A 25,873-nucleotide genomic window follows, 5' to 3' on the forward strand; every position below is an offset into this window, starting at 1 on the left:
CCAAGAAATGGAGCCAGCCTTCTATAGACTAAGACCTCTGAAACCATGAGTCCTCAAATAAACTTTTCCTCCTCTATAGTTGGTCTGGTCAGATCCTTTAGTCACAGCAGCGAGAAAGCTGACTAAACCACCCATAGAATAAATATCATGTGGTCAGCCTTGGTTCAAAGGTTACTGCTGGGGAGAATCAGGATGCTGTGATCTCTAAGTGCAGTGGGTATGAACAAGCAGGCAGGCCTCTATGCCCTCCACCCTGGAACAACTCTTCAACATGCTGGGAAATCACTTAGCAAGTTTGGAAAACCCTCTTATAGGACATAGTTACCAAGGAAGAGAAATGCACAATCTTAGGGAGGGCAGAAATGTTCTCTAGGGGCAGAAAAAGAAAAGGACAGTGAGGTCTCTAGACCCTGTGGATTCACAGTAGAAAATCATAAGCAGGTTTAGAAAGAATATTTCTCTTCTTCAAACCGCAGTTAATAATAGTACAGATCTTTTCTTCTCTCTGGAGATTGGCTTCCTGAAAAACAGGATAAGCATGATGAAAAAGAGGATACCTGTGAGGTCAGATGAGCCCAGGTTTGAGTCCTGGACTCAGCACTGCCTAGCTGTGTGACCTTAGGCCAGTTACCAAGCCTATCTGAGTCCTACTGCCCTCATGTTAAATGGAGATATTAATAACAACTTCCTAAGATTCTGGTGAGAATTGAGTCAAATGTATATGAAGCTCCCCGCTGGCACATATATGTTCAATAAATCATTATTATTTTGTTTAAGGAAGCAGTGTCTCTAAATGTGATAGAGTTGATTTATTGTGTGGTCAAGCTGCACCTTAGCTTAGTGGGTAATATCAGGCACTTTGAAGTCAGAGAAAACTGCCACTTACTCACTGGGACAAGTTACTTAACCTCCTAAAACTTCAATTTTCCCATCTGTCAATGTAGATAAAAATAGAGCCTGTACTGTAGGTGGCAACTGGGTCTCTTATTCTTTCTTCCTTTTCTTTTTTGAATTTTTATTTAAACTGATTGATTGATAGATTATTTGATCAATGCTGAGGGCCTTCAGCATCAATGGGACAGGCCCTGTGCATGATAGGCATGCTCCACATGGCTTCTACCTCATAGGTACATGAGGGGGTTAAGTCCATATGGGAGGGACAGGAGAGACTCTGCCTTTCTTCTTTTGCAGCATATTTATCTGGAGCCTCACATTGGAAATCTTTTGGAACTACAAAAATTCCTACTGAAAGGTTCATACAGGTCACTTCAAACTGAAGTTAATAAAAATACAGAAAGAGTACAATACAAGCCAATGCGACTGTGTCTCATGCCAGATCTACTCCCACAGGAAGAGGGGAGCACAATTCATGCAGATAACAAGCTTCTAGTGGATGTTAGCATTAGGCAAGATTGGGAGACTGATGTCATGCTTAAGAGCACTGGTTTTGCTGGGGTTTGTGGTCTAGGAAACTCTCCCTCTCCCCTCCCTATTCCTTGCAGCCTCCCTCTGCCCAGAGCAATAGTGGTAGGCTGTTGACATAACCAAATACCCTTTCCCTGCTTTCTCTCAAATCCTCTTTGCAAGGGAAGGTCATCCCCATACCCCTTTCCCAAGTAATATTGCTCTTTGTTCTTTTGCTTGCTTTCGGAGCTTTCTGCAGTCCTCTTCCTTTATGCTAGAACACTGTCCTAGCCACAGATGGATAGTAAACCCATGTAGAGTGAATTAGTCTCACCAGTAACTAATTTTTACTATTATGCAATATATTTAAATTGGAATTGCTTTGAGGATTGTATGACACTGTGAGAGCAAAGAGATAATATTACACCTGTCACTTGCTTCTATGTAATCTAAAGGCAAGTCTTTTCACCTCTTTGAGACTCAGTTTTTTCATCTATTAAATGGAGATATTCATTCATTCAACCATTATTTACTGAATATCGGTTGTGTGATTTACCTAGGATATACTCATATACATATCACAAGTTTGTGGTGGAAACTAAGCAGGGTGAGGTGTGTGGTATCTGGCTCACCGTCAATACCCCAAAAATGTTGTTCTTTGGGGCCTATGAACAATGGAATGCATCATTACATTATCAGCAATTTCACAACTTCTAATAAAATAATATAGGAACTATTAACAAGTACTTAGGAGATATCACAATCCTGACTTTCATAAATTAGATATCATTCCCTTGGGCCTGGAATCAGCTATGAGCCTTCCATGTAGCCCTTAATGTATCTCCTCATCTAGGCACAGCCAGTTAACCACTGAGGTTGATAGGTGGATTTGTTTTATATAACAGCCTCAAACACATGAAGTTTTACTATTTGGATGGGAATTTTCTTGCTATTTCCTTTTTAAATATTCTTTTATTGTTTCTAGCATTCATTCATTCATTCATTCAGCAAATACATATGGACTTCTGCGTCAAGCATTCCTGCAGGTATTGGGGATATGACAGTTCACCCCTCAAAGTCTCAGTCCTTGTTAAACTGACATTGAAGTGGAATATTATATATCACCCTCAACCCCTCTTCACACTGAACTGTAAAATGCCTGAAACCAGGGCTTTGGTGGTGCTTCTTCCTGTTGGTCCTCTCTGAAACACATAGCATAGAACATAGTTTGGGATACCAGGATGCCTTCCAAAAAGCCTACACATTTTGATGGCTTACTATGTGCCAGACTTTATTTTAAGCATTTGCATAGACTATTCCATTTAATGCTCATAGAAACTTCATGAGGTAAGCAATAGTTTGATGCCTATTTTCCAAATATGACAACTGAGGCATAGGGAGCTTAATAAATGTGACTGAGTTCCTGAGGCTAAAGTAATGAAGCTGGAATTTGAACCCTAAACCTAGATCATGCAGATCCTCTTCTCATTCCACCCAGATTGTTCTCATTTTGAAGTTCCTATGGATTTCATTTTCAAATTGAGTGTGGAACCCAGACTCTTTGTCTTGGGCCTGAGTCACATTTTCCTGATCACAGAGTCCTGGGGTGCCCCTATGTGCTAAGCTAAAAGCCGAACATCTGGGACAAAGCAAGCTAATCCTCATGGATTTGTTCATTATTGTGAGTCACCTTGGTTACCTCAGGTAAGTTGGGCTCAGAGACAAGGACTCAATAAAATCGCTTCTCTAGCAAAATGAGAAAATATACAAGAAATTTGACAAGATCTGAATTACTTGAGTTCCTTGAAACTACAATGAAATCAATTCTATCCATCGAAATCCCAAATAATAGAAATAAGATGCCTGTCAGCTGCTAGAGGCCCTAATGTTTATAATATAATCTCCTCAGATTTGTTCTCAGGATACAGAACCCAGCTATCAAAGGCTGAACTGGATACCTACTTTCATTTGCAAGGTTGGGACTGGCAGGTCCATGACTTGGGGAGACATATATTTTCTTACCTGAAAAAAATAAAAAAGCATGATTAACAATGAAATCTCCAGGGCTGGGTTAAAAACTGCCCAGCAGCTACCCAGGGGCACCAGATTGTCTCTCAGTGTATGGACATCTGGCCTATTTTCTCCTAATAGATACTAAAAATCAAAGGAGCTTGTTTTCTTAAGGCCCCTTAGAACTTGTTCCCATATTACAGACAGTGTTCCTAATTAAAGGTCACTTTCTCAACAGTTCCTGGTCAGTCAGCAATGAATATGACTGATTGTCAACATTAGTAAGAATGTGTGAAGATCTCACAACAGTTGAGACTTTGATGATAAACCTTTGTTCATGAATTTTTGTCTAGAGGTTTCAGGACTAGGATAATGCCTGTATTATCAGTTTGTTTGCCAGGATGTGCCTGGCTTATAGTATAGGCTCACTAAATATTTGCTGAATTGGATCTGAAGTGTACATAGTCATTATGTTTGAAAGATGATGATTTGAGCCATGTGTGTTCTAACCAACTGTTGAATAAGGGCTCTGCTATGTGTATGCACAGGCATATATACAAACACAGTTGGTCTGACTTTCCCTCTGAATTCAGGAGGAGAATATTTTGCAAAAGAGTATAGGGTGGGAATTTTCACTGGTATCCCAAGCATGACATTTTTATGATTTACTCTCTGCATGCATTGCTAATCAAACTTTAGAAATGACACAATGGTATTTTAACAGGACATTTGTTGTGAAATATTAGGATGGAACACAGTCCTGAACTTAGGCAGACCATGCTAAACAGGCCCTTTGTGTACTATATCTTTAGTTCACAGTAAAAACTGCTTCCAGTAATATCTCTCAGGCATAGAACCATAGATATGTACAGACCAGGGAATTGCAAAAGAAAATTAATCCAGAGAACAGAATGCAGACTTGGTCACATGAATGTATAATATNTATATATATATATATATATATATATATATATATATTATACTCTATTACAAGTATTTCACATGAAAGGCAAATCTTTCAAGCAGAGTAGATTACATTTTTACTGAAAGCATGGTTTATGTCAGTTCTTCCCTGTCCTTCTACAAAGCAGAAAGTCCCGTTTCTTATGGGTATTTCACATCTAGTAGACCCCAATTAAATATTTGTTGGGTGAGCGAGTGAATGATAAACTGAGTGATTCTTAAGGGAGTTTTCAGTTCAGGGGAGAGGTGGCTATCAGGGGGCAATGACCCAAGGGAAAATGAGCAAGAGCAAGCCAGTGTAAAGGAGGAAGCCACAGCCAGCCATCTCCAGACAGCAATGGGGCTGCCTCTCCAGTTGCTTTGAATTTTAATGTGTGGAGCAGATGGTTGGTATAGATTGCCCTTGTTTTTGCCCAGGAGCCTGGCATCATTGCTAGTTGTCAACCTGTTTGGAGCATAACGTTTGAGCCTGTAGGTACGTCACAGAGCTCTGTTTTGCAAACAGATTATTTAATGGCTCCCAATGAGGTAGATGTGGGACCCTCCAATTTTAGGCAGCAGTCCATCATTTTTCTAGGATAAGGCCAAGTCAACAGTCTGGGTGAGTATTGAGGACCAAACCCATCTGGCTGGCCATCTATGTAACCCTTTAACCATTAAACTGTGAGTGTTAATGAAGCCTAGTGAAAATATATAGAACATTTACACAAAACATTCCACCCCCTCAGCAGAAGCCCTATGTCCAGAATGGCAGCAATTAGTCTTAGCGCCCATCTAATGCCAACTCACTCCTGACCACAACCCCTCAGAGGAAATCCTCCAATTATCTCTAAGCATTTCCTTACAGTGGACTGATCTGGGAGGTAGGTTGAAAAGCAATCCTGTGCTTCCGGCTATCTGGACAGGGTTGCGATCCTCTCTCGTGGCAAATTTCTGAGGACAGTTTAGACATCTGTCTTGCTGGAGGAGACCTAGGAGAGGCTCACATTTCCCATCAGGCCGGGGCTCTGGAACCAGGTGCCCATCCGGAAAGACATGAGAGTAGCCAGGCTCCAGGGACCTGGGGCTGGCTAGGGAGGGAAAATGCCACAGATCCCGAGGCTGAACAGAGTGGGTCTCAGGCAGAGACAGTGGATACTGATTCATAGCCAAGGGACCAGACATATTCAAGCTGCTGTTGTTGGCACTATTTGCACGCGACATTTCCAGTTGTGACTTTGTCCAAGGAGAAGAGAAACGCCACTGATTTGGAGGCATGTCACTATCTGGAAGGAAAGATTTAGGAGACATGTCAGGTGTTTACTTATAGTTTTCGAAATGGAAGTAGCTTTTTTTCAGGTTAATTCATACTATATTTGTTAACTTGAAGAAAATAAAGAAAAAGTAAAATACACACACATTAATCATAGTATTCATAAACAGCCATTGTCCTCCTTTAGTTGTACTTCTTTCTAGGATTTGTTTCTATTCATATATGCATTCTCTTCACAACATGTATCATTATTAAAGCTGATTTTGCTTCATCAATATATACAAATATCCTCCCATAGCAATGAACTGAGCCAAACACCAACTTTTTAAATGGGTATACACTATTCCTATAGGAGAGAATAATGGATTAACAGATGTCATATTTGTGGGCAATTCAGTTGCTTCTGTTTTTTAAGTTATAGTAATAACATGGCAGTGAGCAACTCTGTACACACATCTTTATCCCCTTGTCAAATTACCCCCTTAATAAAACTTTTCTAGAAGCAAAAGTGGTTAATTTGTGTTTGGTTGCTGATATTGTTTAGCTCTATTTCATAGCTACTGTTCTAAATACACCTAATAGGAGGACTCCATAGAACATTAAAAAAGGGTTTCACACTTGCTTGTTGTTATTCAACAGGCAACAGTTGGTCATTACAAGGTTTGTTTGTGTGTTTTTTGTTTTTTCAGAGAAATCTGAGGCACAGAGATGTTAAGAGACTGAACCAAGGGGGCAAAAAGCAGATTAGCCCAGTAGGGAACTGAACTGTAGAAATGAGTGATGGGTAAAAAAAGTAGTTGCTTGGACCTCATCTTTAAAAGCAGAATTATTAGGGAAAGTCAGTTTCTTCTTGCTCACTCTGTGTGGACACACTAGAAGGGAACAAAGTCTCCTTTAGTTCCATAGACACTATGTTAATTGTGCCTATTATAACTAATAGCTAAATCTGCTATCTCCAAGATAGCTTCCAACATGGATACATGTTTTCTCCATTCTCAACACCCACTCAGACAAAAGGGGAGGAGGGAAATAACTCTGCCAGATGGTGTTAAAATCCTGGAGCCTCTCATCTATCCAAGATATTGGAGGAGGGGAACATGAGTATGGAGACAAAGGAAGATTGGCTGACAGGAGATCCTGAGACACTGGGCCCTTTTCCCTCCATGGGCACCTCTCCCAGCTCTCCTTAATGTTCAGTTTGACTGGAGTTTGTACAAGATAAAAACATTTGAGAGGCCAGTACAGTTTTACAGGAGTGGCCCCACCCATTACCTTGGCTTTCTATGTAACACAGATATTTTAAAAAAAGAAGCTTAAACCCACATGGCAGACACTCTGCTCAATATCTCATACCATTTACAATGAGCAATTGGCAATGGTGGGATTCTTCTAATGAAACCAAGGACAAGGAAATACATTAGGGTGTGTTCCCAGGGATAAATGTTATTTTTGAAAACTGATATCTCCAGGCCAGTAGCAATTCAGGGCACTGTGTGGTACAAACAGAGTGATTAAGTTGATTTCATATAATCACTGTCCATGTTTCATATTGGATGAAGGTACTGCATGTCCTAAGCACAAATTAGAAACAAAGCATAGCCTCTGAAAATGGACAGTTTCCATCTGGACTGTCCTCAGAGATCTCATACATATGACTTAGGTTCTTTCTAAATGCTTGAAATATAAAAAGCAGGACCCAGGGTGCTTTGAATATTTTTCTTAACTGCTTACCTACCAGAATTCTCTAATAGAAATGTTAAAGGGAGTAGGTAGTGTGCTATTGTTTAAGTCCTATGTGGTCACCTGGTGCTCTAGAGTATAGTCTGAATGGGAGCTTGGAGGGATGCACAGAATGTCTCAATTATGAGTTCACAGCAACCCAATAGCTATAGGTGGCTTGGAAAAACTCACTCTTCCAGACCAGGCTTGGTTGTTGGTGGCCCATGGTGTGGAGACACTACATTTGGGTTGGCCATGCTTTCTCAGGTTTCTTGAGCCAACTACTCTGGCAACCATGCCCATCTTCACTGTGGATAGAGGAGGATATCTCAAACCATATCCTTAACTTACTCAAGGTTACTGCTTACTAGAAGTGGCTCTGGTGACATTTCCACTCAACTGTCCCCTCTTAGCTACCTCTAGAGGTGTGTGTGTGTCTGTGTGTGTGTGTGTGTGTAGGCAGAGGAAGAAAGAGAAAGAGAATGAACACACCTCAGGGATGATATTGCAGCCTTTTCAAACCACAAACTACATTAACAGATAAACAGCATGTGAGGAACATTTTGATTCAAAGACTCTTGGGGTAGGTTGGGATTTTTCTTTCAGTAAGAATCCAGATGGCTCTCACTCCGTATACTCTGACCTTGGACATCAGACCATACCTTTTGCTCCATCCATGCTTCTAGTGTGTAAGTGTGTGCTCTTAACCATTTTTTAAAAAAATTTAAAAATATTTAATTTTTAGTTGTAGTTGGATGCAATACCTTTATTTATTTATTTTTATGTGGTGCTGAGGATTGAACCCAGGGCCTCGCATGTGCTAGGCAAGCGCTCTACCACTGAGCCACAACACGAGCCCTGCTCTTAACCAATTTGCATGCTGCTCTGCTCAATATGGAAAGGTTCAGCTTGAAGGGATGTGTGTATGTGTGTGTGTGCATGTGTTTGTGTATATGCATACAATTTTGCAACTATGTATTTGTGTGCAATTTTGAGTGAATATGTATGTGACTGCATATATGTGCATGCATTCATTGAAATGGCATTTAGTCATGTCTTACCACATGTCAAGAACCTGTGCAAATTCTGGGGACAAGATGGTGAACAAAAGAGAAATTGATCTCTTAACGTTTACTGGGTAGAGGAGAGGGCCAATATCATATAAATGAGTAACTGAATAAATTATAGGATTACCACTATGAAGAAAGTAAAGAGGATGTAGTCACAGAAAGTAACAGGATATCAAACTTTGGACTAGAAATCCAGAGAGAGTTTTTCTGAGAGTAGTATTTAATTTTTGTATGAATAGAAATTTGTTTGGAATAGGGAGTCATAGCCATCACACGGGAGCCAGGGCCACCATGATGGGATAGAGTGGAAGATAGTCTTCTGGCATAAAGGCAAATGCTTACATGCTTCTAGAAATTTCAGGATTTTCCAGAAATATATATGGGTAATTCCTGAGGCCCTTGGTCCTAAAACCAGGCCTATGCACAGAGCACTAATCTCCATTTCTTGTTCTGCCTCTTTGGATGAAACTGGTAGGCCATTTCCCTACCTCCCAAGCACACTCAGAGACATCACTAATTCTTACCCATATATACTCTCTCTGGATTTCTAGACCAAAGATTGTTATCCTGTTACTTTCTGTGACTACATCCTTTTTACTTCCTTCATAGTGGTAATCCTATAATTTCTTCAGTTACTCATTTATTTGATATTGGCCCTCTCCTCTACTCAGTAAATGTTAAGAGAGATGAGATCATTTCTCTTTTGTTCACCATCTTGTCCCCAAAATTTGCACAGTTCTTGACATATGGTAGGACTTGACTAAATGCCATTTCAATGAATGCATACACATATATGCAGTCACATACACGCTCACACAAAATTGCACACAAATACACATAGTTGCAAAAATGTATGCATACACACAAATACATGCACTCACACATGTGCATGTGTGTGTATTTGGGGATCTGGTTCACTCTTTTATAACAACTTACTTTCATAAGAACTAACTTAGGGTCCCATGAGAACTACCTTCAAACTGAACTATCCCTTCAAACTGAACCTTTCCACATTGAGCAGAACAGCATGCAAAATTGTTAAGAGCACAGACTTTGAAGTCAGACAGGCTTGGAGTCCAGTCCCAGATCTTTCATATCCTAGTCATGTGTCACTGAGCAAGTCCCCTCCCCCTCTGAGCTTCCTGGGACTGTTGTGAGATTGGATAAAACAATCCATGCAAAAGGGCTTAGCATAGTACCTGGTATATACTAGGATCTCAATAAATAGTAGCTCTTTTATTCATATTATTAATCATTTCAGTTTATAAACCCAGTTTGGCTCTTTTTTTTTCTGGTTTGCAACACTCAGCATAATCAACCCAGGAAGAAACAAGATGGTAATTAAGGTATGAAGCCTAAAGAATCCACCCTGCCATTAGTTACCTAGTGCCAGAGAATGTAAAGGAAGAAAGGACTGAGCTGGGAAGCCCACAACAGCAGTAGAAGTTGCAGCACTTCAGGGCTGGAATGAAGGATACAGTAGATATTGGCTATACAGGAAAGATTTCAGAAGCCTTTGCTCAGTCTATGTCCATCCCCAGGGAATAAGATATCAGAAGTGGGCAGGAACAATTTATAAATATAGATTAGCTTTTGTTTACTGAGCAATGACTATGGATCAGATGTTTTGCTTAGCACTCTGTATATATGAACTCATGTGATCCTCACAGTAACCAAAATGAGTAAATAGAGTCTGAGAGGTTAAAGTAACTTGTCTTAAGGCTACATGGTCGGTAAGTGAGAATGCTATCTCATTCCAAACCTCATACTCTTACTGGCTGTGCTTCCACAATATTCCAAAGAATGCAGTAAGCTGGGTACTTTCACACACTTCAGGGACTTGAGAAGTGACAGATTGGAATAAACATCTCTGGGGAGCAATTCTCCAGCATATATTAAAATCCTAAAATTTGTGTGTACACTTTGACCCAGTGTATTGTTTTGTTCCCTCATTGTTATAGCAAAATGCTTGAGGCTGGGTAATTTGTAAACAAACAGGTTTACCCCATAGAAAATCTAAACATCATGACACCAGCTCTGGTGAAGGCTCCCAGCTGTATAACAGTATGGTGGGTGGCCTCAAGATGGGGGAATTGCAAGAAAAGAGAGATCATATGGTGAGATAAGAACCAGAGTGATTCAGGGATCTGGTTCAACTCTTTTATAACAACTTACTTTCATAAGAACTAACTTTGGGTCCCATGAGAACTACCTTAATCCCTTCTGAGGACAGTCCCCAATGACTGGAATCCACAACTCAAAGATTCCTCTAATTCTCATATAGCCACATTGAGAACCAAGCTACCAACATGTTATGGTTTAAATTTGGAATGTCCCCCCAAAGACTCATATGTTGAAGGCATGGTCCACAGTGTAGTAATGTTCAGGAGTGGGGCTTCTGGGAAGTGATTGGATCAAAGGACATTGATCTCAGTGGTGAATTAATCTGTTGATATCTGAATGCACTACTGGGAGGTGGTGGAAACTGTAAGTAGGTGGGGCATGGTTGAAAGATTCAGGTCACTGTGGGTGTGCCCTGGGGCGACTATATCTTGTCTCTTGCCCCTTGCTCTCTGTCTCTGCTTCCTGGATGTCATGAACTGAGAAGCTTTTCTCCACCACACCTTTCTGACATGATGTTCTGTCTTACCTTCATCCCAGAGCAATGGAGCCAGCTGACAACGTACTGAAACTGTGAGTCAATATACAGTTTTCCTCTTCTAAGTTGTTTATGACCAGTATTTTGGTCACAGTGATAAAAACTAACATACAACAAATAAAATGTTGGGGGACACACTTAAAGCATATCCAAACCATAGCACCCAGTCATTCCACTCACCACAATTTATTTTAAAGATGTAATTAATGTAATGTAATGCAAACATTTAGCTACACGGATATTCAAAGTGATATTTATAATATAATGAAACTAACCATAACCTAAGTGTCCAAATATTTTAGTAAGTTTGATACATCTATGAAATGGAACTCTATTAAAATTTCATTGTCAAACAGACTTATTATCAAAAAAGCAGCTTATGCAAAGTGATGCTATGTAAAAATTAGCAGGTGTGATTAGATGTTCATGTGGTTTTTTTCTTTCCTGAATATGTATCTGTGTTCTCTAAATTTTCAGATATGAACACATATTATTTTTATAATTAGAAAAAGGTCATTTAAAAAATATCTTTATTTTATTTATTTATTTTTATGTGGTGCTGAGGATTGAACCCAGGGCCTCACACATGCTAGTCGAGCACTCAACCACTGAGACACAACCCCAGCCCCAGAAAAAAAGCTCATTTTTGAGACAGAATCTTACATGACATGTTGGAAACTTGGTCCCCAGTGGGGCATTGTGAGAGGTAGCAGAATCTTTAAAGAGGTAGACTCTAGTGAGAAGTCATTGAGAGCAATGCCCTGAAAAGGATTAAGCTAGATTATGTCAGTTTGCTCTGTTGCCCAGGCTGCCCTTGAACTCCTGGTCTTAAGTGATAATCCTGTCTCAGCCTCTCAAGTAGTTGGGACTAGAGGTACATACCACTGCACACAGCTAAGCTATTTTTTAAGCAAAAATTTAAGAAACCACTTGATCAGTGAATCTCCTAAAAGTGAGTTGACAGTTGTAAAGACCAATCCATAATTGCCTGATTTCCCTTCCATTCATCCTTTCTTCTTTCCCACTTCTCCTTGTGCTGTGTGTGTGTGTATGTGTGTGTGTGTGTGTGTGTGTGTGTAAGACTAGTCCTGATTTATGATGAAGGTTAAACCAGACACACATGTGCGCGCGCGCACACACACACACACACACACATATTTTGTCCCACAAATGTCCAAACTTTGGCTTGTCCAGTCTGTACACATTGGTGCTCCCCTCTCGGCCAGCATAGCTGGTAGCAATAATCCCTCATGCATTCACCCCAGGATCAAAGCAGGTAGTCCTTGAACTACCTGAAGTTAAAATAACACCACAAGCAGAGGGACAGCTTAGAGAAGAAAGTCCTGCTTTGGGATAACAGAAAACCCTGCTAAGTCCCAATCCCTCCTTCCTAGTCACCTCCCTGGGGTAGCTAGTGCAGATTCCTTGAAGGTAGAGGTCAAATAAAAAACATGTGCCTGTATCTTGAAAGTTGAGTGGCTAAGAGCTCAGAATATGGAATCAAGACCATCTGATGACAAACACTGTAGTCACCCCTTACTAGCTGTGGTATCTTGGACAAGTCACTTGACTCTGAGCTTCAGTTATCTCACCAGAAATATAAGCATAGAAGGAGTAATCAATAGGGTTGGTGTAAAAATTCAATGAGATAACCTATGTCATAGCCCCTAGCAAAGGGCCAGGTACACAGGAAGTACACACTAAGTGTTAACTGTTGCAAACATCTTCATGGGTATTAACCCTCTCTCTGTGGTGTTGTCAGGGTCTACAAAAGCAGGAGAGTAAAGTCAAGAGACTGGCTCTGGAGTCAAACAGACCTGGCTTTCAATCTCTATCATTCACTGGCAAGGTGACCCATCTCTGAGTACTCACCATTGCTGGGTTACAGTTTCCTCCTCTGTAAAATGAGGACAAAGTGGTTTTGTGAAATACAAGCAATGTGCAGGAAAATTCACAAATACAAGTTTTCAGCTGGAGGAACTTTCACGAACTGGATAATGAGTACCCAGACGGAAGAACAGAATGTGATTAACACTTCAGAAGGCCCACTCAGGCACTCTCTCCATCACTAACCCTGACAAACATCTTCTAACAAGACCAAATCCTGTCTTCTAAGATCATGGATTTAGTTTGCTTATCTTTGAACTTTATAAATCATAGTGGGTTTTAAGGACTGAATTAAGTATAATAATTTTAATGTGGTGTCTGGCACCTAGTGGAGGCACAAAGTTGTCAATATTCACAGGCACCATAAACAGCCAGCATGACTATAGCTTGTCTAGATATTCACACTAAAAGAGAAATGTAGTGTTTCTTCCTACCCTGCTAATCATGGCAGATGGAAGGCAGGGAAGATCCACTGGGACCCTTTGAGACTAGTTAAAGAAGATCTCTAGGTGGTCAGGTATATAGCTTCTCTTCTCTCAACAGTTCTTGAGCATGTTAGCAGGCCTGCTCAAGACTGGGGCTGGGGGTGGTTCAGGAGGAATATGGGTTGAGAAGTACACCAAGACTGTGTCCCCCAAGAACTTGCAGTTATTGAAGCTTCCCCAATTAATGACTGAAAATTCCCAGTGTCCATCAAAATGGAAGATAATCCAAAGATACCTTCAACTTATATTTTCTTTTCTGAAGTGCAGTCCATATGAATTATACATAAGTAAATTTAAAAATAACTTTGATTTTGGAAGGGAAGCCAGGAAATTCAATGGCTTTTCCTAGCCACACAGGTCTCTTGTGTTTGGGCTTTGCATATTTGACTTGACAGAGTGCCCTTAGAATGTGGGCAAGTCTTCGACGGGAGCCCATGAATGGGGGTCTGTTCTCCTCAGTCTGGTTTAGCTGGGGCTGACCTGCAGGGGTTAAGAGGATGCTAACTAACAGTCAGTAATGAAAGGCCACTTTATAGGTTTCCCACCATTTTCAAAGCTGTATGTGTGTCATTTAACACGTCCAATAAGAACCTCAGCAGGACTGGACTTCTTTCACGGAGCCCTCCCCTGAGGCAGCAGAGTTCGTGAGAAACTTGACTCTTAGCTATGATAAGAGGGGCCTTGAGGGAGACAGTCTTTCCTTCAGTTGCTCAATCACCAGACAAATATTTGCCTAGCCCACACCACCCTCCATGAGGGAGGCAACATCTTCAGAGTCAAGGGATTTGTGAGATTCTCACAGGGAAAATGCAACAAGAAGATAAGGGAAGAAAACCACCTATCTGTTTGGCTTGTGAAGGCTGGCTTGGCCTAGAAACAGGGCCAAGCCCAAGCTCTCAGGCAGAAGCTTCACAGAATTCAATCAAAGTAAAGTCAGAAGGCATAGAAAACATGACAGCAGCCACACAGCAGGATTCCAAAAACCTTGGAGACTATAGGAGAGGCCTGCATTCAAAAAACATGTCAGCCTTTGGCATTATCCACACAAAAGTAATTAATACCTACATAGCATTCACTACTTGCTACCTGACACGCTTTATCTAATTGACTCCCTCAAAGCACTCTCCTATAGTTAAATATTTGATTTTAGCAGTAGGGAAACTGAGGCATAAGCAGATAAAGTAAGATGCCCAGAAATCATACTGTTAGGAAGTAGTGGAACTGTGTTCGCATCATATTACATAGTTCTAAAGCTGTGTACCACACCATATCTCCTCTCTACGGTGATCCCTATGGTTTGAATATGACTTGTCCCCTCCGAAATTCATTTTAGGATTTAATGTCCTCTGTGACATATTTTGAGGGTGGGCACTTAATCTAACTATCATGCTTAGAGGTGAAACCTTTGGGAGATTATTGGGGACTAGATAAATTTATCAGGGTTGGGGCCCATGATTAAATTGTTGGTGGCTTTATGAGAAGAGGGAGAGAGACCAGAGAACACACATATGCTCTCTTAGTCTCTTGTCATGTGATATCTGCACTGTCTTGGGATTCTGGCAGCAAGACAGTCATCACCAGATGTGAGCCCTCAAACTTTGACCACAACAATCTCCTTCCTTCATAATTTACCCAGTCTGTGGCATTGTGTTACTAGCAACAGAAAATGGACTACATACCCCATCTTTAGGATCAATACCCTATCATTCAAATCATAGTTTCATTCATTCCAGCAATGTTTATTAAGTGCCTCCCATAAGTCAGGCATTGAGCTATGTACTTAAAAAGCAGTAATTTACAGACTAAATCCTGCTGCCATAGAATTCAGACTAAAGGGTGTGCAAAGGAGTCCAGAAGAATATATATAATGTGCTTGGTGGTGACAAATGCTGAGAAGAAAAACAAAACAGGGTAAAATGACAGAGTAGGGGTTTCTCATTTTTACCACATCACCCAAACAATTCATGCCTTTCCACGTGTGTACTTAACCCACAGATTCTCTGAGAAAATCAAGTCATTTGACTGGAAAAATCATTCCTAGGAAATAAGTAAATTCTGCACACACCAGTGCTCTGTCCAGACCAAACAGCAGAACCAGAGTGATAGTATCTGGAAACAGGTGAGCTCTTTGCCCACAGGCAGAGGCCCCATGTGTCCACTTTGTACAAAGTGTCCCACTTGGAGGCCCACAGGTCCTCCAATGGAAGCAAAACATTTAACTTGTGGGCTAGGTAACTGAAATAAAAAGCTCTTAAAATCAACCAGACTTGGGTCCATTTGCACCTTTCAAAAAAGGTAAATGGGAGCCATATTGATTCTCATCTGGCAGGCAGGGGTGCCTCTATTAAGCATAAGAGGCACAGTGACTAGGGCCTGTGAATACTTGCAGCAGTCCACAGAAGTGATGTAACTTATTTCAAAATCAGAAGAAAAAGATGAATGTGATAATGATACCGATTAAAAAGGAATGAAGCTTGGTTTATCCTCATCTCATAACAGCACAGTTATAAAATGTAACTTTTAATACTTTTATGGATCAAGGGCTCCATGAAGGCAAAAGTATCTGGGGTCCATGAGAGACATATTGTGGCCCCTGCCAGCTTAAAATCATACTTTCCCCCAAATCTGCATGCTTTGATGTGCACATTGTGACATAGCTCTGTTGAGCAATATGCACCCCTGACCCGGAGAAGGGTGGGAGAAGGATGTGGCAAGACCCTTCATTAGTCTCCCTCTGGCCCCTACCCTTGCTCACCAGATTATCCACTATTGGTTGAAAGGAGGCTGAGAGCATCAACCCAGGACATATTTATCTTATCATGGATGCTTTGGTGTTCTTGCCCTCTGGCCAACAGCAAGAATAATATTACTGATTGATGGTAACAGTGAGTAGTCATGAAGCTCTTACTGTATGCTGAGCAGAGAACCTAGCACTGAATGCAGTTGAAGAAATAATGAAATAAGTGAACTAATTTGATCAGACAAAGTCCATTTTTGCATTAAACTTCTAAGAAAAGGTGTGACTTCTCACTAGGCAGTGTGACTTGCTTTTAGCAAACATACACATGTAGAATGCATTAAAAACTGGGGCTTACAGTGAAAGCTTGGACAGGAAATTGCAGCCTCCTCCCTCCTGAGATGCTCACCATTCCTCAGGATCACATCTTCACTCTGGCTTGAGGAGTTCAATCCTTGGGGTCTCTTGATATTGCTCAGAGCTCTTGAGAAGTGCTCATCCACGACACTGTTGATGTCTCCTTGGAAATAAGTGAAAATGACACACTGGGAATTCCATTCCGTCTTTATGGGCTTCTGACGATCTTTGGGCTGCTGGATGTCGGTCTTGTTCATTTCTGCCATTGTCAATAACACAGGTGATGGCTGCAAACCAAATACAAAAAGTCACTGGTACTATTTCATCAAGGGGTTTGGCTGTTGTTTAGTTGAGCACCATCCCTAAGGGCAAGCAATTTCTTCCTACCAAGTACAGGCTCTCACTAGAGCCCTGGGGAGTCGCTGAGTTCCTGAAGGTCAACAACAATGCTGTGTTGGACTGTGACCAGCTGAGGAGCTCAATCTGATCAGCGTTCAGGAAACAACCTAAAGCTCTACCAACAGCTGGAGGTGGCCTTCTCTTACAAATGAGAATTGTGAAACAACAGGACTAGAAAAGCAACAGGAGATGTGTCTGGAGGACACTAAGGCCAAATAGCAATGTAATTTGCCTTCTTGTGAAGTTTCTTCTTCCCAAATGAATGAGCCAGGGTCAGCCCATAACTACTACAGGCTCCCCAAGAAAGGACTAAGCAATGGGTACTGGACAATTTCAGCTAGCATGGCCAACACTACTTTGCAGCATGACTATTTCAATGCAAGAGGATAAAACCCATGAAATTCTGCCCTAATCTATGTAAGATAGTGTCTTGCTTCCACCCAGACTCTGACTTAGAAACTTAACAATTATAAACAATATGAGCTCTAAGGCTTGCAGATGGATATATTCTGAGCCACATACAGATCTCAAAAAATGTGGGAATAAGTTGTAGCAACATTACTGGAAAGCTCCTGAAAGACCATAACATTGTCAATTCTGTTCACTATCATATCCTCTGTATCTGGAACCATGCCTGGAACAGAGTAGATGCTCAATAGCTGTTTGCTGAATAGATTTCAAATTGGAACCCCTTGGTGGCATCAGCTGATCCCACCTTATGAGTTCCTTGAGGACAGAGGCTGTCCATCTGCACCCAATCCAGGACCCAGAACATGGTGAGCACTCAAGACATGCTGTGACCTTCTTTAACTAGGGAAGTAGCCTGTCTGAATGCCTCTTACCTGGAGCCACCCAACCTGATTTGCCCTGTGCTCTGACCAAAGATGTGTTTAGTCTATTCATTAACTCAATAATTGGGGGTTGAATAAATTGTCTCCATCTCTAGTTTATGAGATCTTTGAGATTGGGAACTATTTCTTATTCATTTCTTTATCCCTAGTACCTAGCACAAAGTGGGTGATCAGTAAACAATGGCTGAATGACTGAATGTCATTTCATGCAGAGAAAGCACAACTCAAGGAAATTATAGCAGATTAGGAGTCAGAAGACCTGGGGTTTTCCTTGGCTGTGTAATTTTGGGGTAACTGCATAGCCTTTCTGTGCTTCATATTACTCTTGGGTTTGGAGAATAAATAAAGGGTTTGGAAGAGTGTGAATTCTGCAGCCTAAGAAATGTCAATAGGTCACAATGGGAACATTAGGAAGGAATCTGGCAGTGAGCAGATTTTCCAAAAAGATCTTTCAGAGTCATTCTAACCCCAGTCATAATTGGATTATGTTGTCTAGAGAAGCATTTGATTGAACATTATTGTTTTGTTTCTCTTGGTTGGTAGTCATGCTAAGCATAGCCAGTCATGACCTAAAAAAACAATTCAATTGTATCTTTACTTCAAAAACCATGTGAACGACCACTTTGAAAAAGCAGAGTTTCTTATAAATTATACTTTTCTTACTATATGACCCAGAATTCTTACTTTTAAGTATACAGGGTCAAGATAAACAAAAGCTATAACCCCATAAAAACTTGTACATGAGTTTTCATAGCAGCTTTATTTCTAATAGCCAAATAAAGGAAATTACCCAAATGTTTACTACCAGGAGAATAAATAAACTAGCTATAATATGTTCATACAGTGGAATGAAAGCCAGCAATACAAAGAAACTAACTACCACTCCCCACAACAGCATGGATGAATCTCAAAGCACATTGAATGAAAGAAGCCAGTCATGAAAGGCCACATAGTGCATGGAACATACATTTACATGGAAGAAGCATAAATAATCTATAGTGATAGAAGTCAGAACAGTGGTTGTCTGTAGAATGGAGATTGACTAGGAAGGGGCACGAGGTTGATGGTTACTATGTGGACGTATACATTTGCCCAAATTTATCAAAATGTACACTTGCGATAGGTGTACTTCACTGTAGGTAAATTATTCCTGAATAAATAGCACAAGTATACTCAGATACTAGGGTAAAAGAAATACAGCAAAGGTGTTGTGAATAAAGTAATAAAGTATAAAGTAATGATAAATGTAGAGACAGCAGCCATTTAAAGATACAGTTTATAAAACACCTATTCTGTTCCAAAAGCTATACACATATCTTCTCCAATCTTTATAACCCTCAAAGTAGGTATTATTATTCTCATTTTATGGGTAAGGAAGGTAGAGCTTAGAGAAGGTGAAATAAACTACCCAGGCCACATAGCTAGGTAATGGTAAAACTGGGATTTGAACCAAGGGTTCTCTGGCACCAATGTCTATCTGATTTTTACTACCCTTTACTGTCAACCCAATGATTGTGATAGTGTCTCCCCTTCCATGGGCCTCCTTCTCCATATCTATCAAATGTGGGGACAGGGTTGGCTTCTAATCTGTAGGGGAGCATGAGCCAGGACACTAATCCGGCCACATGGTTTCCTTCAGGGAAGGTGGGAATAAACTTTGTGCACTCCCTCATGGCTTTCCTTGAAGCCTCTGCCTCCAGCCACTAAAGACCAGCTAGGACCTCTGGAGGACTCACCCTCTTACTCTCAGAATTATAAGCATTCACTGCTCTAGGCTCAGGCTAGACCCAGTTTGCAGCCTGTCTTTGCTGACTGCCTCTGAAAGCCACATGTAAGGAGCTGGCTAGACTATTGGGACATCACGGTCAGAATCATGTTCCAAATATCCTAGGATAAAGTCCACAGAGACCACAGGCCACCTGGGCACAACCAAGAAAACTTAGAGATAAATTTGAAGGTGATGTTTCAGCATCATCACAATGGATCCTGAATAAACCACAAGGTCTACCTCTGCCTCTCTGTTCCTCTTCAAACACAGTGGTCACGCAGAAAGAAAACTGTGGGTTACTTTTGTGGATCCAGTTCCCAAGCAATTCCATGGACTGCACTCAGCCCCCAGTGGAATGAAACTGTATTTGAGAAATATTCAAATTCTGAGAATTAAGTCAGGCATGGTGGCGCACACCTTAGTCCCAGCTACTAAGGAGGCTGAGGCAGAAGGATAACTTGTGCCCAAGAGTTTGAGACCAATCTAGGAAATAGAGCAAGATCCTGGCTCAGAAAAATAATTAAATTTTTTCAAAATGAAAGAAAATTCTGAAAATTGTCATTCGATTTAATCTATGAAGAACTGCATCTTATGGCACCTGTAGAGAAACTTGAGTAGCTTTATCCTCAAATGAACTCTGTAAGGGGTCTCTATTCATGTATGAATTAGAAAGGAGGGTCTGACCTACAAGAAAGGGATTCTGCAAAGCTGCATCTAAGGGAATGTCTGTCAAAAAATATAAAGACACCAAGTGCTACAATGGTACCTACAAATGTTGCCCAAACTTTGGGGGAAAAAAAGTCTTTGAACATGGAATCTGAAACCAGTCATTTGACTTGCATTCTACCACATGGACACCGCATGGATGTTTTTACCACCTGTACCTAGCACAACAGGGGCAGGGTGGGAAGTCAGAAGGATTGGTTTTCACAATGGTCACTTGGAACTGACCCCACAGGGACCATATTGCATTTCATTGAGCAAAATGTGTAATTCCCTCCAATTCCTTCCCAGTTAAATTTCCATCCCGCTTCCCCCTCAAAAATGTCCCCAGTTTCTCTTACCTTAATTCTGGACCATCACCTGAGACAGAGCAAGAGTCTGTGGCTGGGTAAAGGTGGGCTTTGATGGCTAGAGCTGCCTGTCTGGCCTATTCTAGGGCAGCTCAGTGCTTCCGGAAGCAGGAGCTCAGGATCCTTACCCTCCCTTGGCTACTTTCTACCCCTCTAGCTGGGGCTGTGCAAGGCGTTTCCTGCTAGCTATCTATTAAGAATGCAGAAAATGCACTCCAACAAGTCAACCTGGTTGGGCACCTGCAGGAATGAGGAAAACTAATAGCTCTTTTTTTTCTTTCTTTTTGCATTAAAAAAAGTACTGTAATATTGTCTGGCCAACTTGTTGCTCAAAACCACACACGGGGTCAATAACAACTGAAACATCAGTTATGGGGCTTAGATCAAACTGATGTTATATTCCATCTTAGGAACTGAGAGTCAGTTTGGTTTATCTCTAGTTTCTCCTCTCCCCCTAGGAAAGCAAAGGGTAGTCCAGACCCCTAGATTTTCTGGACCTGTTACAGGCTTCTATGGAGTGAAGAATCCTATGAACCTGAAATATAGGAAGCCATTCAGGGATCCCAGCAGGAGATTGGAGCACGGGGATCCATTCTCTTCTCACCAAATGGCATCATCATTCAGGCCCCAAACCCCACGACCATTCCTATTCTTACTTCAACATTAATTCAACAAATATATTCCAGGAACTATTCTGGAAGGTCTGTTCTCAAGTGAACAAAACAGATCAAATCCTTACCATCACAGAATAAGTACTCACACACTGAATGTGAATATATATACACACAAATTCTATGTGTAATATCAGACTGTGAAGAAAATTAAGCAGAGAAATGGGAATCAGAAATGCTTGGGTAGGGCACTAATGTAGAGAGGGTAGTCAAAAAAGAACTCTTTGTTAAGGTCATATTTGAGCAAAACCCTGGAGGGTTTGGAGGGGCACATCAAGTTCTGTAAATTCTGCCTTTCAAGTGCCTTTCAAGCCGTTCTTATTACCTTCCTGTCATTACCCTAGTTCAAGTCCACATAATTTCTCCCCAGGACCACTATAACTGGACTCCTTACTTCTACCCTTCCCCTTTTCTAATTTAATCACCCCAAGATGGTCAAGCAATCATTTTAGAACATACATAGAATCCAGGCATTCCTTGCTTAAATCCTACTTAATCTTTTTTTTTTTTTCCCAGCAGTATGGCCTATAAGGCCTGCCATGACCCACTCCCTACTTTAGTCTCTGTTCTTATCTCTTAAAACTCTGCTTCATTCCATTCCAAACCCACTCACTTCCTGGCTATTCCTTGAGCAAGTTAGACACCCTCTAAATTTTACCCTTTCTATTTTCTCTCCCTGGAATGCTCATCCTCGGGCATCTTTATAACTTTTTCCACTCACTTCAATCAAGTCTTTGCTCAGTCACTTCTTCTAAAAAGCCTTCTCTATCCAGAGTAGCAGCCTGTCAAACTCTCTGTCCTGTCACTCTGCTTTGTGTTTATTCAGAGCATATTTTACCTCTCTACCTCATATTTCATATTTATTTGTTTATAGTTTCTCAGCCCTATGTAAAATAATGCCTGGCTTATAGTAGGGCCTCAGTAAGTATTTGTTAAATTAATGTATGAGAAGTATGGAGAGAGAGAAATTATTTAATATTATCACTAATAAATGTACAACTGCCATAATGATGAATCAATGCCTAGTACTAGGAAAGCTTATAGTTAGGAACCCTGACTTACTCAGGGAAGACAAGTACATTCCCTATGGAAATAATGCCTTGAGTTGAGATCTCATAGGCCCAGAAAGCTGAGCAGGAATTAACTAAGCCAAGAGGAGAGAGGGGGTGCTCTAAGCTTTGGAAACAGCACATGCAAAAGTGGTGAGGTGGGAGGGGCCTGGCAAATATGAGTGACAGGAGAAAAGGAAGCAGTGTATTTGCAGTGAGAAGGAAGATGGTGCAAGTTGAGCTGGAAAGATAAACAGAGAGCAGAGTGAGCAGGGCTTGGTAAGCCATATTGAAAAAAATTGTCTTTTCTCTAAGAAGAATAAAAAGTTATTGAAGCATTTTACAAAAATATGTTTTGAAGAGTGTGGGGAAAGGGAAGAAAAGGGAAGTGGCATCCTTAGACTTCATTTTTAAATTATCAATCTGGCTGCACTGTGGAAAAAGGATTGCAGGAATAAATGGATGTGAATGGAGCAGTTAGAGGGCTGTCTGCTGGTGTAGGGAAGAGACAATGACAGCTTTATCTTGAGCTTTGAGCAAAGAAGGTAGAAGTAGGGAGAAGTCAATGGATTTGAGAGGTAGTTAGAAAATAAAATCAACATATTTAGTTCTGAACTGGATGTAGGAAAGAAAGGGTATCAAGGATAATCCCTAGTTTCAGGGGTTGCATAACTTTACTGATGAATGTGCCTTTCACTGAGATATGAAATACTGGATGAGTGTCATGTTTGCAAAAGAAAATAAAGACTTCATTTTGAGCATGTTAATTTTGAAGAGTCTTGGAGTTATGGAAGGAAAAAATGACAGTAGTTGGTCAGGAGAGAGGTCTGAAATAGAGATATAAATTTGGGGGCCAATATACACAGATGGCTATTGAATCCTTGAATTCTAACTTACCCAGGGAGAGTAGAGACTGAAACATAAAGAAGGAGCAAGCCCAAGCTTTATGTGACTCCAACATTTACCAACCTAGTTGAAGTGATGAGCCCACAAACATCATGGAGAAGAAATGAGCAAGGATGTAGAATGAAAACCAGGAGGATGCTAGTATCCTAAAGTCCAAAGAAAAATGTATTTTTAAGAAGGTAGAACTAATCACCTGTGCCAAATATTACTGAAAAGTGGAAGGTGCTGACCTGAAAAGTGTCTTTTGAATTCAGTAGCATTGAGGTCAGATGTGACCTTGATTAGAGGTGTTTGCTCTGGTGATAAAGCCAAATGAAACTTCACATGGGATGGGAGAAGAGTAGAAGAGCTGGTACTGACAACATGGAGAGTATTTTGCAGGTGTTTGGAAGTAGAATAGAGAGATGAAACAGAATCTGGGGTAGGAGTAGGAGGGTTGAATAAAGCTGTTTCTTTTATTTATTCATTCATTTATTTAATCTAATTTGTTATACATGACAGCAGAATGCATTTCAATTCATAGTACATAGAGAGCACATTTTTTCATGTCTCTGGTTGTACACAAAGTAGAGTCACACCATTCATGTCTTCATACATGTACTTAGGGTAATGATGTCAATCTCATTCCACCATCTTTCCTACCCCCATGCCCCCTCCCTTCTCCTCCCTCCCCTTTGCCCTTTGTAAAGTTCCTACATTCCTCCCATGCTTCCCTCTCCCAATCTCCATTGTGAATCATACCATATTTCATATCAGAGAAAACATTCGACCTTTGGTTTGTTGGGATTGATTGGTAACTTCACTTAGTACAATATTCTCCAACTCCATCCATTTACCTTCAAATGCCATGATTTTATTCTCTTTTATTGCTGACTGATATTCCATTGTGTATATATACTAGTTTCTTTACCCATTCATCTACTGAAGGACATCTAGGTTAGTTCCACAATTTACCTATTGTGAATTGTGCTGTTATAAACAGTACTGTGGCTTTGTCACTATAGTATGCTATTTTTAAGTCCTTTGGGTATAAACCAAGGAGTAGGATAGCAAAAGCCCAAGACCAGATAGGTACATAGCTGAGTTCCACAAGAACTCCAAAGAAGAACTAATACCAATACTCCTCAAATTATTCCATGAAATAGAAAAAGAGGGAATGTTTCCAAACTCATTCTATGAAACCAATATCACCCTGATTAAAAAACCAGACAAAGACACATCAAAGAAAGAAAACTTCAGATCAATATATCTAGTGAACATAGATGCAAAAATTCTCAATAAAATTTCTGGCAGATCAAATACAAAAATATATCAAAAAGATAGTGCATCACAATCAAGTTGTTTCTTTTTATTTTTTTATATTTCTTTTTTTTATTAATTGCTCATGACAATACAATGATCTTGACATATCATACATTTGAATCAAATGGGGTATAATTTCTCATTTTTCTGAGTGTACAGGTTGCAGAATCACATTGGTTATACAGACATGTATATATATATACAGCAATACTAGTGTCTATTTTATTCTTCTGTCCTTCCTATTCCCCCTTTCCCTCCCATCCCCTCCCATCACCTCTCTCTACCCAATCTAAGGTGACACATTTCTTTTCCCTCACATCATCATACATGTATTCTGTATAACAATGAGGGTCTCCTTCCATCTTCCTTGCAATTCCCCTTCTCCTTCCCATTCCCTTCTACCTCTCTTTCCTATTTAGTGGTAATCTTCTTCTCATGCTTTTCCTCCCTACCCCATTTTGAGTCACCTCCCCCCCTTATATCAGAGAAGACATTCAGCATTTTTTTTTTAGGGATTGGCTAACTTCACTTAGCATAATCTGCTCTAATGCCATCCATTTTCCTGCAAATGCCATGATCTTGTTATTTTTTAGTGCTGTGTAATATTCCAATGTGTATAAATGCCACATTTTGTTTATCCATTCATCTATTGAAAAGGGGCTGGGGTTGTGGCTCAGCAGTAGAGCTCTTGCTTAGCACGTGTGAAACCCTGGGTTTGAACCTCAGCAGCATATCATTATAAGTAAATAAAATAAAGGTATTGTGCCCAACTGTAACTAAAGTATAAAATATTTAAAAATTTTTTCAAAATTTTGGGTATCACAATAACAAAGGTTGAATGTTTTCTCTGATAGGCAGATGCTAACACACAACCGGATACAGGGAGGAAGAATAGAAATTCAGTAGGTTAGACAAAGGGGAATGTAGATTTCAACATGATTAAAGGCCAATGAAAAGGGTCTATTTGAAAGCAGGAGGTTGAATATACCACAGAAATAAGGTATTATTAACAATAAAATACTTGAGAAAACAGGAGGAGAGAATGGGATCAAAGTCTAGGTAGAAGGATCGGAGGAGGTCCCGCTCTGTTTTAAGAGGAGAAAAGGGGTATAGGATGGGCACAGACACAAGGAAGTTTGTGACCTAGGTCCATGTGGTAGATACTATTAATTTGTTGTAAGAACCTTAATCCAATCAATGAATTAATTCCCTGATTGGGATTAGCTGGGAGATAGCAATAGGCAGATACACTGTATGACTGGAGGAGGTGGGTTCCTGCGGGAATGTCTTTGGGGTATACATTTTGTCCCT

At 40.5% G+C, this 25,873-nt stretch overlaps 1 protein-coding gene across 2 annotated transcripts; it reads right to left on the bottom strand.

Moving 5' to 3' along the window:
- Window positions 1-8: 8 nt before the first annotated feature.
- Window positions 9-20,786, bottom strand: Vgll1 (vestigial like family member 1). Of its 2 annotated transcripts, none has more exons than XM_015498078.2 (5): window positions 20,626-20,786; window positions 16,596-16,830; window positions 5,223-5,642; window positions 3,367-3,426; window positions 9-520 (listed from the first exon to the last, which is right to left on the bottom strand). In XM_015498078.2, the coding sequence occupies exons 2-5, from the start codon at window positions 16,807-16,809 to the stop codon at window positions 477-479; spliced, it is 738 nt and encodes a 245-aa protein (XP_015353564.2). In that variant the 5' UTR covers window positions 16,810-16,830; window positions 20,626-20,786; the 3' UTR covers window positions 9-476. The 2 variants fall into 2 exon arrangements, with proteins under 2 accessions (XP_015353564.2, XP_048652941.1); XM_048796984.1 differs by having other exon boundaries at window positions 16,545-16,830.
- Between the last annotated feature and the right edge of the window lie 5,087 nt (window positions 20,787-25,873).

Source organism: Marmota marmota, unplaced genomic scaffold, assembly GCF_001458135.2.
Source record: "Marmota marmota marmota unplaced genomic scaffold, marMar, whole genome shotgun sequence".
NCBI classification, from domain to species: Eukaryota; Metazoa; Chordata; class Mammalia; order Rodentia; family Sciuridae; genus Marmota; species Marmota marmota.

What these genes read in the sequence shown, in the direction of transcription:
- Vgll1 (XM_048796984.1), bottom strand. Translation starts at nt 16,809, where the DNA reads ATGGCAGAAATGAACAAGACCGACATCCAGCAGCCCAAAGATCGTCAG. An exon ending in ACCTCCCAGATCAGTCCACT is followed by an intron (nt 3,427 to 5,222) that starts GTAAGGAAATGC and finishes TATTTTTTTCAG; the next exon opens with GTAAGAAAATATATGTCTCC. An exon ending in TCCCAACCTTGCAAATGAAA is followed by an intron (nt 521 to 3,366) that starts GTAGGTATCCAG and finishes CCTGTTTTTCAG; the next exon opens with GAAGCCAATCTCCAGAGAGA.